The sequence below is a fragment of the Pan paniscus genome, chromosome 1, assembly GCF_029289425.2.
Source record: "Pan paniscus chromosome 1, NHGRI_mPanPan1-v2.0_pri, whole genome shotgun sequence".
In the NCBI taxonomy this organism is placed as follows: domain Eukaryota; kingdom Metazoa; phylum Chordata; class Mammalia; order Primates; family Hominidae; genus Pan; species Pan paniscus.
This window is the reverse complement of record NC_073249.2, coordinates 132,914,860-132,927,984: the sequence shown is the minus strand read 5'-3', so window position 1 is coordinate 132,927,984 and position 13,125 is coordinate 132,914,860. Positions and strand designations below refer to the sequence as shown.

Sequence of the window (13,125 nt, the reverse complement as noted above, 5' to 3'; positions counted from 1 at the left end):
ATCAAATATATTTGCTGTGGCTTGAATATTTTCATAAAACCCCCCAAAAACAACAACAAAAACCTTCCTGACTTAGTTTTGTTTCCTCCCAACAGCCCTGCTGTTTCCTGGTACTGGCACTCGGGAATCACTCCTTTCTCTTCTCCCCTTCCCAAAACCCTTACGGAGAAGTGGGAGAAATTGGAAAGAATGAGGAAGTCATGACGTCAAGTCATTAGTGGGACCTCACTGTAAAATCCTGTAGCTGTGGGGGCTTTCCCAGACACTTGACGCAGCAATATCCATCCGAAAGTTGAAATGCATAGGTGAAGTTTAACAATCTGCAACCAATGACCCAGGAGAGCAGCAACTGTGGCAACTCTCACTGGGTAGGGGGCGGTCCACCCACGCTTCTCCCCAGTGACTCAGGAATTCAGGGAGCCAGAGCCAAGAATGAAACAGGACATTGATGGGCGCATGTAGTCAGAACCCCAAGATTGGGCCCTTTTCTTCCTCGAACTCAACGTCCAGCCACCCCGTAGTCAAAGAGACACGGATAAAATGCAATCAGAAAAGTAAAAATGACAACAGAGCAGTGGTTGGGGGACAGAAAAGAAAGCTGAATCATGCCACACTGGAAGCATTTTCAAAGGAAAACCGTGAGCCCAAATGCCGAGGAGGCTGACTTTTCTCTATCAACAAGCATTTAGGAGGGGGAAGGGAGGGAGACTCAGACTTCCCAGCAGCATGGCAGGTCTTGGCACCCGCCTCGGTTCCCCTGCCGAACTTCCACAAATAAACATTCAAAGCAGAAGGGACAGATTTGCTTCTCAGCAAGATTTCAAAGCTGTGCACCAGAGTTGGAGAGAAAACAGGAAGGATGGTAGGGGGAAGAGGGGGAGGAGAAGGGGAAGGAGGAGGAGGGGCATGCATGCCTTGGGCCAAATCAGATGGGAAGCGTCCCAACCTCTCACCCGAAACTGACACACCATTTTTTATGAGGTGCGAAACATTTCAGGTAGTGTTGGCACTAATAATACCTTGGGCCCAAGTCTGAGCTTCTGGGTTTCAAGCTGGGGGCGTTAAGCCTGCAAAGGCCGCAGGTGAAGACAAGCTCCTTCAGGTGAAACCAAGAGGGGCTATTAATAAATTTCCTTGGAGAAAATCCAGTCATTTGGCTCTTATTTCTCTCCCAGTCCACCTAGGTCACCAATCTGTGTGTGCGCACGCAAGTGAGCGTGTGCGATAGTGTGCAAATGAGCGTGTGAGTGTACGCGCGGGGATGGGTGGGATGGTGTGGGAGGGATGTAGTAAGGCCATGGGTACTGCCTTTGGATTGTTTGAAGATGACAACACTCACTTCTGATCTCCAAGGAACCGAGAGAAAACACAGCTGGTCTCAGTCGGTGCTAACCCCAGCGCCCCCCTCCGATTCTCTGGGCTCCACAGGTTCCCTTGTCTCGGAGGTTGCACTCACACCCCCAGCTCCTGACTCAAAGTGGGCAGATGCCGTCACAGTGGTTTACTGAGATTTTCCCTCTTTCTTTGTTAATGAGAACTCATTTGGCATTTAATAAAACCTTATTTATACACTGGCCTACGTGCGTATGAGAAACAGCCCAGAACAGAAGGCCCAGCATTCCCGCACTGCAGCTAAGCATGGCTGCGCGCCAACCAGCTGCAATAACAGCCGCGTCCCAGCGGGGCCCCTTCCCCGGCCCCGGAGCAGCCCCTGCCTGCCTGATGCTCCTTTCAGAGGGTCGGAGGGTCTGCCCTGAGCCTTTCTGGGCCTGCCTCAGGCTTGTTTTTCTAAAAACCCAAATAGGATGGGCCCAGGAGCAATAAAGGCAAAGTCCCATTTTAATGCCTGCAATTTCTTTCAGGTTTTGTTTTTGTTTTTTTTTTTTTTGTAAATTTTTGTTTTTAGTGTAATCCATTTGTCAAATGGAAAAGTACATTTTAAAGGCACCAGAAGACTAGATGTGTCCTGCTTCGGTTGGATCTTTCTCCACCGAGACGGAAGCAGGAGTGAGAGGAGAACAGGTAGGGGTGGTGCTCCGAGGTTAACTGAGGCCGGCTACGGCAGAGCTTTCTCCTCTGGGCCGTCTCCCGGTCCACTGCAGGCTCTGTCGCTCACCAGCTTTGTTAAGAGAACAGGAGAGAGAAAGCATCTCCACACCACGGTGGTCTCATGGGTGATCAAATGAAAGTTCTTTGGACCCTCAGAGGTGTGTGGGGTACTATTATTATGCGTGGTCTATAGAGACTGAGGTGGTAAATTAAACTCTAGGTCAGTGATTCTCAATCTTGGCCGGACATTGGACTTATCTGGGAAGCTTTTTAACACAGTGAAGTCAAGGCTGCACCCTAGGCCAGCTGACTCAGAATCTCTGGGAGTGGGGGCCAGGCATTTGTAGGACACATTGAATCACTGGGGAAGCTTCTAAAAGCTACCGCTCGGGGGGACAAATGCTGCTGGTGTTGGCCCTTTCTAGGCTGCACTGCTGTGAAATGTCCTGTTTGCTTGTCTCTGGTCTGGCTGTGAGTTCAGTGAGGGTGGAAGGTTCACATTTGGAGCCTTGGCCTCAGCACAGTGCCCGGCCCTTCACAGGTGCCTGATGCAGGTTTGAGTGCCTGCACACAGAAACGGAGAAAGCAAGCCCCCAGGACCCGTCTGAGGTCTGCAAGGGTGACAGGTCAAGGTAGCCCAGGGTTTCTGAATGCTAGCATTTGCCAAGGCAGCATGTGAAGACGTAAGGAAAGACTTGGTCTTTCTTGTCTGATAAAGAAACATTTGGAAGCCAGTGTCCTGAGTTTTGGTTCTAGTCTCCAATGGAAAGTTTTACCCAGGTGCCGATTTACCCTACTATCTCTGGCATTGACATCCCAGAATCAATGGTCATGTCCTGGGAGGTAAATTTACCTATACTGGTGGCCAAGGTGCTTCAAGAAGGGAAGAATGATGCTGCTCCCTTCATGGTGACGAGAGGATTGCACGAACCTGGGTACCCAGGCCCTGCCTGCAAAGCCCAGGTGCACAGACATTGCTCATTCTGCCCATTCTACAAAGCATGCGGGCCCTGGACACCTGAGAGGGAGCCTCTGGCGGCTCTGCAAACACCAGCACTGGACTCCTGGCTGTGCTGGTATTCAGCTGCCTGGAATAAGGGACCTTTGTTGCCTCACTCTTCTGTCTGATTCTGAAAACAAGTCAAGGAGCGTGTCTAAAATCAGGTTCTTTTTGAAACTTTGGATAGAGACATTTGGACTACATTGCTTTTTATTTTTCCTATAGTGTGGTGAGCCAAGAGACCTTTTCTGGGGTCCTGGGCTCTCACTGATGGTGGCATCCCTAGGCTCTGACCCTTCATACTCACTCTGGGGCCCCACCCTGACGAGCTGGGAAAATCGTAGAGTAACTTTCCACGGAAAGTCACACATTGAAAGGGATTAAGCATGGACTGTGCCAGAAACTGCGGTGTCTTATTTCATGTTGCTTCATTTTTAAAAGCCTTCAGCTTGCTTTTTAAGACAAGCTGAAAGTGAGTTTCCTGGGACTTGAGAGAGCAGTCATGAAACAGACAAAACACAGTTCCTCAATCAAGTTCTTAGTGACTGACATTCCCTACAACACAGTTCTAGAAATTAAAATGTAGGCAAAAGAAAAAAAACATAATTCCATGCTAGAAATATTATATATGCCACCTTCTCTGAAGGATTCTAATTTTGAGTGTTTCTGAGAGTGTGGCCTACAATGGTCTTCATCAGAATCGCCTAAGGTAACAGGATAGATTCTGGGCCTGGCCTGGTTCTTCTGAATCACAGTGATTGGGGGTGGGGATTTAGCACTTGCATCTTTTACCAACTTCTCTGATGGGTTTTTTTGGTTGGTTTGTTTGTTTGTTTTTATTGAGACGGAGTCTTGCTCTGTCACTCAGGCTGGAGTGCAGTGGCGCAATCTCGGCTCACTGCAAGCGCCGCCTCCCGGGTTCACGCCATTCTCCAGCCTCAGCCTCCTCAGTAGCTGGGATTACAGGCGCCCGCCACCACACCTGGCTAATTTGTGTGTGTGTGTGTGTTTTAGTAGAGACGGGGTTTCACCGTGTTAGCCAGGATGGTCTCTATCTCCTGACCTCATGATCCGCCCGCCTCGGCCTCCCAAAGTGCTGGGATTACAGGCATGAGCCACTGCGCCCGGCCCTCTGATGGTTTTTATGCACTTTGCAGTGTGAAAACCTCTGCTCTACACCTCCTTTATCTAATTCCTTCTCATCTTATCCTCCTAGCAAAGGAGTAGATATTTTCAGGTCCCAAGCAGTCTGTCTGGGATGCAGTTCTAGAACAAAGGGTTGAGCTAGATCAGGGCTTTCCAAATTTTTGAGACTATGAAACTTTCTCTGTCGTTTTTTCTCTCTAGAAACACCAACCATTGAGGTTGAGACCATTTCCAGAGGAAGAAGCATGGGGCCATCATTTATTAAAATTTATGAAATGTTTTGCATATACTTTTTCTTGTATAATTCCTACCACTCTGTAAAGTATTATATTTGTTTTATAGATGAGTACTGGGACCAGAAAAGGTTCAATATCTTACCATGATCACCTGGCTAGGAAATAGCAGGTCAGGGAGTCAAACCAGGCCTCCTCCTTCCTTTACCACTCTGTTAGAGGAGATAAAGGGGATTATCCCCACATTTAGAGTGGACACAAACATGCCACAGCCACATACCTAATGGTGAACCTCATAGTGACTTCTGGGTCCCTGGGCCACTGTTCTAGAAATACTATCAGTTGTGATTTTTTGAGCCCTGGGAGCCTGGAGCTTTTGCAAGGATTGTCCAGAACACCAGGCTCACGCCCTCCCCAAGGTCAATTCGTGAGGCTCTGCTACCCCAGGAATCACCTTGCAATTGGCGAGCAGCCAAACCCCTCCCTTACCACACGGAAGAGCTTGAAGAAGTCCACGTTGGCATACAGAGTGTCTTCTATCCACTGTAGGGTGCCCTGGGAGAGGGAGCACAGGGCATAGCGCACCGTCTGTGCCCCGCGTCGCTGGCTGAAGATGATGAAGCGCTCCAGGAGGGCCTCGCTGCAGGCGATGTCCTTCAGCGCCAGGTCTGGGACTCCATGAGCGAACTGCAGGGAGAAGAGGCAACAATAGAAACTGCCCTGTGGTAGGAAAGACACCCGCGTCCTAACCCACAGAACCTGAGAATACCTTATGTTACATGGCGACAGGAATTAAGATCGCAGATGGGATTAAAGCTACTGATTAGCTGATTTTAAAATAAGGAGATTATTTTGGCTTTTCTAGGTGGGCCCCTGTGTAATCACAAGGGTCCCTTAAATGTAGAAGAGGGAGGCAGAAGAAACAGAGTCATGTGATGTGAGAAAGACTTGATAAGCCCCCACTGGCCTTGGAGATGGAAGGAGACCACTAGCCAAAGAATGTGGAGTGTCTCTGGAGGCTGAAGGAGGCAGGAAAATGGATTTTTCTCTAGAACTCCGCAGTAAGGAATGCAGTCCTGCTGATGCCCTAACTTTCAGACTTGTGACCTCCAGAACCGTAAGATAATGCATCTGTGTTGTTTGAAACCAGTAAGTTTGTGGTAATTTATGACAGCAGCAACAGGAAACCAATACAATCCCCATACCTCACCTTATCAGAGTGCCATTTACAATTCAAGGGATCCCCTTCTTACAGCATGATGTTACAGTACCATCAAGGCTTCCTCTCTGAAGGTGGGGTTGAGAGGTAGCTAGAACAAATTTGCTCTTGGATTTAGCAAACAAAAGTACCAGATGCCCAGTCGAATCTGAATTTCAGATAAATGAATAATTTTTAGTACAAATATGTCCCAAATAGGGTCCAAATAGAACACAATTATTTGAAAAAATTATTTGTTGTTTATCTGAAATTTGAATTTAACTAGACACCCTGCATCTATTTTGTCTGCAGACCCTAAGCCCTGCATAGTGCACATTCTGCAGCTCCTAGGGAGCTCAAGGATAGTGGTTCTTGAAGTACAACCCTCGTGATGGCCTCTCGAGGATCAGGTGGCAGGGGAGAGGCCTGGACCTTGGCCAGGGACCTGTGGCCACCCAGCACCTTAACTGGCTCCTGGAGTCCTGGACTCCCATAGCATTGGACAGACCCTGAGTACCGTGGGCAAATTCATGAGATTCCCGGGGCACCACAGTCTCCCATGACATCTAACGACATGGCTCTCTGGGCTGGAGGGCAGAACAGGCCTGAGCTCTGCCACCTCCTACACTGTCCAGACTACACATGGCAGCCTGGTCCCCACACGAGGCACAGGTTACAGCTGACCATGAGTCGGTGTGGACACTTGCAATCTCAGGGACCCATAAAACATAGTGAAACCAGAGCACTGAAGAGGGCGTGTTAAGAATAGCTACTAAAAGCAGCTAGTATTTACTGAGAGTTTACTATGTGTCAGGCGCCCTTCCAAGTGTTCACATATATTATTTCTTTTAACTTCAACTGCCATGCTGGTAGGCACTTTTACTATTTCCATTTTACAAATGAGGAAACGAGAGGCACAGAGTGGTTAATTAACTTGCCTGAAGTCACATAGCTAAGTGTGTGGCCTTGTGAGATTTGAACCCAGAGCTTAACCATCACCTGTTAACTCTCCAGTGAGTAGGGAAGAGGGAGAAGGCAGGACAAAGAAGGGTGGGTTTATAAATTATTTCACTGAGGAGGCAACATCTGAGCTGGGCCTTGAAGCATGTCCAGGAGTTTACTGGGCTGGGGGTGAGCCAGAGAACTGTGCCCCTGTCATCTTCTAATTCCCTAGATGGAGAGAGGGAATGGTGAGGTTCCTTCTGAGCTGTGCTAAGACCCCAGGCAGAAAGGACCAGGAGGGGTATCCAGTCCTGATGGTAAAGGACACAAATCCATGTTCAATGAGCATGAGTGACAACACAGAGGCGAGCTCCCATGTTGGACAGCGCCCAGAGAGAACGTTGCCATCGTGATGGACAGTTCTGGGAACAGTGCTGATAAGGAGCCCCGGAACTGGATGGAGGTGGAGATACAGATCAGGAGCTAGAAGACAGGTGAGCCCACAAGGCAAAGCATCCTGGGAAGTGGGCAGGGAGGGCCGGGTTGGCTGGAACGTGCCTCTGCGAAGCGCAGATGGCTCAGCGTTTGCTAATCAGCAGAGCATCAGCTCATCAGAGCCAGCAACATGAAATAAAGGCACAACCTGGTGACCCCGGCCTCCATTCTCCAACATGAAAGGCCTCGGCACTGATGCCAGAAGCACAGTACTAGAGATCTAAATGTCACATTAGTAAGGAACTGGAAAGAAATTTCCCCGAAATTCCTGTCCTTATCTTCATCTCCCTTTTATTACCAACTGGAAGTCATCAAGGCATTGTCAGGACTTGAGTTTTACGAGCTGAAGAGAAAGCAAAGGGGAAAATGAGCAATCGGTGCCGACAGCACCCCCTCTGTGGGGGTAGGAGAGGAAGCTAAACAGGGCCTGGCCGGAGCCGCACCACCCAGGGCCTGGGCACTGCAGGCGCCAAGCTCACCCTGCCTCCAGGCTGACCCTGGGTTCTCCTTGTCTAGTTTCGGTGAAAACCTCAGGGTCTGAGAAGCCAGAAAAGCAGGTATGAGCTCCTTCATTGTGCAGGGAACCAGTGTGAGAACCTGCTTCCAGGAGCTGGTGCTGACCAGGTGGGGTGGGGTCCCTCACTCCTCTGGACTCAGACAGCACCCTGTGCAGACCTTGATCTCAGGGTTAACACAGGCTCTGAAGTTCTGTTTATGTCTCGTTCTCTCCTGGAGTCTGGAGGGGGATCAGACCCAGCCAGGAGGGAGTCGGGAGGGTGTCTGGGATATCAGCTGCTGCAGATCTGGCATTCTCACTGTGTTCATCACACTGAAGAAGCTGGGCGGGGAGCCCAGAAGGCCCAGAGGACAGCTGCAGCTCTCACACCTGAGCCTGCAGAATCACCTGGAGGGCTTGTGAAGCACAGATTGCTAGGCCTTATCCCGGGGCTTTGGACCCAGTTCACCTGGAGTGGGCCCTGATAATTTGCATTCCTAACAAGCTCCCAGGCATCGCTGATGATGCTGGTCTCTGGGCTTTGAGAGCCACAGGACTGAAGTAAGAAACACTGGATTAGGATTGAGAGGACCTGGATTCCGTCTGGCTCTGACAATTCCTAGCCCTGTAACTGTGCACAAATCACCCCATCACCAGACGCGCAAGCCTCCTTCTCTGACCCATCTCAGGACTGTTGTGAGGAGTAAGGGAGCTGAGGGATGTGCAAGTCGTGAGTTAGTGGTAAGAACGCTCTGCATAAATAGAGGAGATTATTTAAAGGGGTGAGATAAATTGGGGGCGTATACACAGGTCAGAAATGTGCCAGGGGATAGAAGAAGGAGTTTGCCTGGTGCTGAGAAGGAAGTGGTCCAGGAAAGCAGAAGTGGGCTCTTCTGCAGCATCTCAGGTTCTGTAGCCTCGGGACGCCACCCCAGCACTTGCCAGCACTGTGCTGGCAGCTTCCAAGCCCGGAACTCCCCTCTCACTTACTGTGTGGCTGACAGACAACTCTGCTCAAATACCACCTCCTCAGGAAGGCCTTCCTGAGCATCCCCCTTAAACCTACCCCTCCGCCCCTCTCTAACCCCCGACTCTACCGGATTTTCCTTGCAGCACCCATCACAGCCAGAAGTCACACAGCAGAGTCTCTGCTTACCTGAGCATCGCCTGTGGCCCCACTGGAATGGAAACTCCCTGGCCTGGGGTTTTGCCTGTCTGGTTCACACTGTGTTCTAGTACCTACAACTGTCCCTAAATATTTGAGTAATAAATGAATAGATTTCTGTTTCCTCATCTATAAAGAGGAGGTTGTGCCCCATGATCTCTAAGGTTCCTTCCAGTTATAAAAACCTGAGATGTTTTAAGGTCACCAGGATGTGTACAGCTTCGAATCCTATGTTGAAAATGATCACGATCTCAAGTGATCCCCTGGTTTTTTTCTAAATACAAGGCATTAAGTGATGGATTCTGAATGTGAACACAAGGAAGAAAGAAGAAAAAAGCCAACATATTTCTTGCCTTTCTCAGGCTGGGTGCTTCCCTCCCCTCCAGGGACCACTGGCCAGTGACATCCACCTACCTGCTCCGGACGGACTTGAGAGTTGATCAGAAGGTAGACCACTGAGTCAGACAGGCCGATGTTTTTAATGAGAAATAGTGTCAGTGTTTCTTCATCTTTCAAGATATCCCTTATTCGTATTCCTCTTCCTACATATGAATAAGAGAAAGAACAGGGTGTTGAAGGGGAAATGGGTCAAAAAAAGGAAAACAGCCAGAGTCGATTGGAAACACTTGTAACTCAACTCTCAGAGGAAGGCTCTGTTCTTGGGGTCTCTGGGAGCCCCTAGAGGTGAGGCTCTTGCCAGTGGGCTGCCCCCAACACATTGACTGCTGAAGCAGCTGGGCCCAATTTAGTAAGAAGGTGGAAAAAGTTAGCCTGGGCTGGATGGGGGTGTCAGATGCTTTGTGGGGTTGGTCTAGGACAGTGCTTCTCATTGAGGTGGGGCTGGGGAACTGAAACAGGGGAATTTCATCCTCCTGGAAATATTTGGCAAGATCTAAAGACATTTCTGGGTGTCACAACTGGGGAGGTGCTGGTGGGTAGAGGCCAGCGATGCTGCTAAACATCCTGCAAGGCCCAAGACACTCCTCCCTCCCCCACACAAAGGATTATCTAGCCCCAAGTGTCAGTAATGCTGAGGCTGAGAAACTCTGGTCTAGGATTGGAGGAGACACGTGCTCTTCCCACACTGCAGCTGTCACAGGGTAGAGGACCCCTCTGGGTGTTTCTATCATCTCAGCTTGGGCTGAGATGCTCAGGGCACTGACATGGACTAAGAGAAATGAGTTGGGGCCATTAAGGGCAGGAAAAGCTCCAGGTAGAAAGAGGAGAGCCAGGCACATGCCGGGGCTTGCCTGATGAGCCCTAGTCACGCTCCCTCCAGCTCCTCTCAACACCTGTGGGAAGCAGGGTTTCTTTATAAGGAGGCATAAAGAACACCTAACAGTTAAGGTGACCTTGGGGCAAGTGATTGAGCCTGTCCCCGTGTCTGCACTTTCCACATCTACCTCATAGGATTGTTGATGCGGGGTAAGGAATGTGAAGTGCTTAGCTCCCAGGCCTCAAAGCAGCACTCAATAAATGCTTGTTATGATCGAATTAATATAATTCTTACCCCTCCTGGGAGATTCACACAAGCACCCTCCTCCTCGGCTGGCTTCCAGGGTCAATGCTCGGCCTCAACCCTGCTAGTGCTATAGTTGATGAGGCTCTGGCCAGAGAAGAGCCTTATGGGCCTGGATGTCTACGAAGGGACTTCAACACAAAGGGAAAGCACTGGGGTGCGTGAAAATGCCAATCTCTTCACCCCGAGTGCTTCAGGGGCATGGGTGACTGTTTATCTCCCAGTTCTTCTCTAACTAGCTTTAACCATCACATATCCCCATTCTTTCCTGGTCCCAATTCCACAGCATCCCATCCTCTTCCTCTCCAAATTCTCCCCTCCCCCAGTGGCCAAGAGGCCTGCCCCTGTGTGCTGGACAGCCACCTTTCTCATTCCCAGGTTGTGCCTTTCCCTGAACAGCACCATATCCGGATTTATGTTGCAGCTAGTTTCCTCTGGAAGGGTCTTGCGCCAACCCCACAGGCCTGTCCATGCAGCTAGGGCAGGGGAAGCCGGTCCTGAAGTTCGACCACACAGTGGCACAGTGGCTTCTCTCACAGTAATGGGTTCCTTGAGAGTTGTGCCCACTGTCACTCCCCTTTGCATAGGAAAGATCCGAGGACTTTGGGGAAAGCTGGACACAGGGCCCGAAGGGAGGAGGAGGGCTCTGAGAAGGGCTGCTCCCTTATATTCTAGTCTTCCCTCTTCAAAAACATAAATCCGGCTGTCTTCCAAACCCAGCCCTCCTGCTTTTCCTCCTGTCCCTGGGTGCCAGCTCCATTGTTCTTTTCCCAATTACCCCTTCATACACAGCCTTGTACACTCTCACTCCACCAACACCATCCCCAACACACGCACACACACATGCATGCACACACATGCACACACGCGCACACATGCACGCACACACATGCATGCACATGCACACATACGCAGACATACACACATGGGAGATCTCTTGAGAGTTGGGGGCTATGGCTCCTGCTTTTATTATACTCCTCATTGTACCTAGCAATGCTGGGTGCACAGATGCAAGCCCTTGAAGTCACCTCTCTCTGACACTCAGCATTAAAGACTGACATCCAATCAGAGTCTCAATAAATGTCTGTTGAATGACATGAGGCATTCAGTAAATAACTGTTGTCTTGACCTGACAGTCAGGACTCCATTTGACTGTTTATCTCTTCGTTATTCTTTAACTCACTCACCTGACCTTACATACAAATATCTTGCTGGGGAGAAGGGGCAAAACAAGAAAAGCTGGGAGTGATGTTGCCCAGGCTTGGCACGCCAGACCACCCAGGAGACAGGGCTGCTGTGGCTCTGGGGGGAAGGGGGAGTGTGCTGGCTTCTGGTACACCTGAGGAGGGCGGGGGCCCAGGTGAAGAGGAGGCCGATACCAGACAGAAGCTTCCCTAGACTCCTGAGGGAGAAATGTGAACTGGGAGCCTGAGGAAAGAAAAATAAATTTCGTTTAAAATGTGGTTCTTCTTGTTCCCTGCCCTGGGAAGATTAGAGGCTTGGGGGTGGGGCTGCTGAGGCCCCAGGAGCTGAGGGTGGGGGTGGGAGGGAAGCCAGGAGAATGTAGGAGGCTCCCGGGAAGAAGGTGTTTTAAAGATGATTGAGAGACCACAGAGCTTGCTTCGAGGGAGAGGGAAGGGGGCTCCATGCCTGGTCTTTTACCATTAATCCTCCCTGCTGAGAATGCAGTACTACAGGTTTGCCATGAAAGAAAACCTCTGCCTGGGTCAACCAGCGGCATACCTTCCCAGGTGGCTGTGCAGATGCACGCACCAGCACCAGCCCCGCCACCCCTACCCGCTGCTTTCAAAGGTGGGCTCTTCTGCCACATTGGCCTGAGGAGTCCGTGCTCACAGTGAGCAGCGCCCCGGTGAATCTCAACAGACTGAAACAGCCTGTGTTCCTGACAGTGCCCTTCAGGCCCTGGCCTGGGATTTCCTCAAAGACCGTGTCCCTTACTTGGGGATGGACCCCTGTTCCCTCTCACAGCCTCTAAGGCCAGGGATCTTGCAGAGCCCTCATTCCTAGGGGGCCGTGGCCAGCCTTTCCTGAGCCCTTGTCCCCAGATTTGCTCTGTTAAGGACTTCTCACAGCCCGAAGCCTGCAGAAGGAACCGCCTGCATACCAATTCAAAATCAGTTCTGCTCTGGGGTTAAGAAGTAGTGATTTTGGTTCTCATATCCACATTGTAAAAGCCACAGAGAAACTGTGGTTTGAAATTACTTTCTTCACACTTCCTCTCAGCAGGACTCAATCTGATGATCAGACACTTAAGTGAAATGTCTGCCTCATCATCAAACCCACTGGATGCATGAGGTATGTCATCCCGCCAGGAGCTGGACAGCCCACGTCTGCATCTGTTTGTTTAAATTAGGAAAAAAACACCTTCTGGTTGGTACATAGGGGAAGGGGGATTTCTTACTATTAAAATGGTAATTGTACTCATACCATATAAGGTTCCTCAAACTTGGGCTCACTAAAATAAACTTTTCTACCCAGGGCAACAAAGAATGGAGTGTTTGTAATGCAGTTTGTAGAAGTTACTACATAAAATCTATGGTTTACTAGTTTGAAACAATGAGAATGTAATTCAGCATCTTGATACACCAATCTGGTCATACGCCTGTCCTTTCTCACTTGGATGGGGAGAGAGGGCTTCAGAAGGTGGCCAGATGGGAGGAGGATCAGATTCTCCTCGGAGAAGTTTCCCCTGTTGACTCTCCTGTGCTCCTGAATCCCCTACTTCTCTCCACTGGGCCCCACACGCACTGTGGTCATTTTCTGCTCACTCATCTCTCACCTTCTGCCCTGTGAGCCCTTTGAGGGCTGGCATTTGCCTGACTCATCTCTCCACCCCCAGAGACTAGCCCAGTGCCTGGCTC

The 13,125-nt window shown here is 50.1% G+C and overlaps 1 protein-coding gene across 1 annotated transcript in view; it reads right to left on the bottom strand.

Annotated features, from left to right (window-relative positions):
- The window catches only part of ABCA4 (ATP binding cassette subfamily A member 4), a 128,400-nt gene that overhangs the window by 101,391 nt on the left and 13,884 nt on the right, over positions 1 to 13,125 (bottom strand). Inside the window, exons 5-6 of the mRNA XM_034931458.3 lie at positions 9,139 to 9,266; positions 4,918 to 5,115 (exon numbers count right to left, since the gene is read on the bottom strand). Of these exons, the coding sequence (XP_034787349.3) occupies positions 4,918 to 5,115; positions 9,139 to 9,266 (326 nt within the window). The remainder of the gene's footprint in view (positions 1 to 4,917; positions 5,116 to 9,138; positions 9,267 to 13,125) is intronic.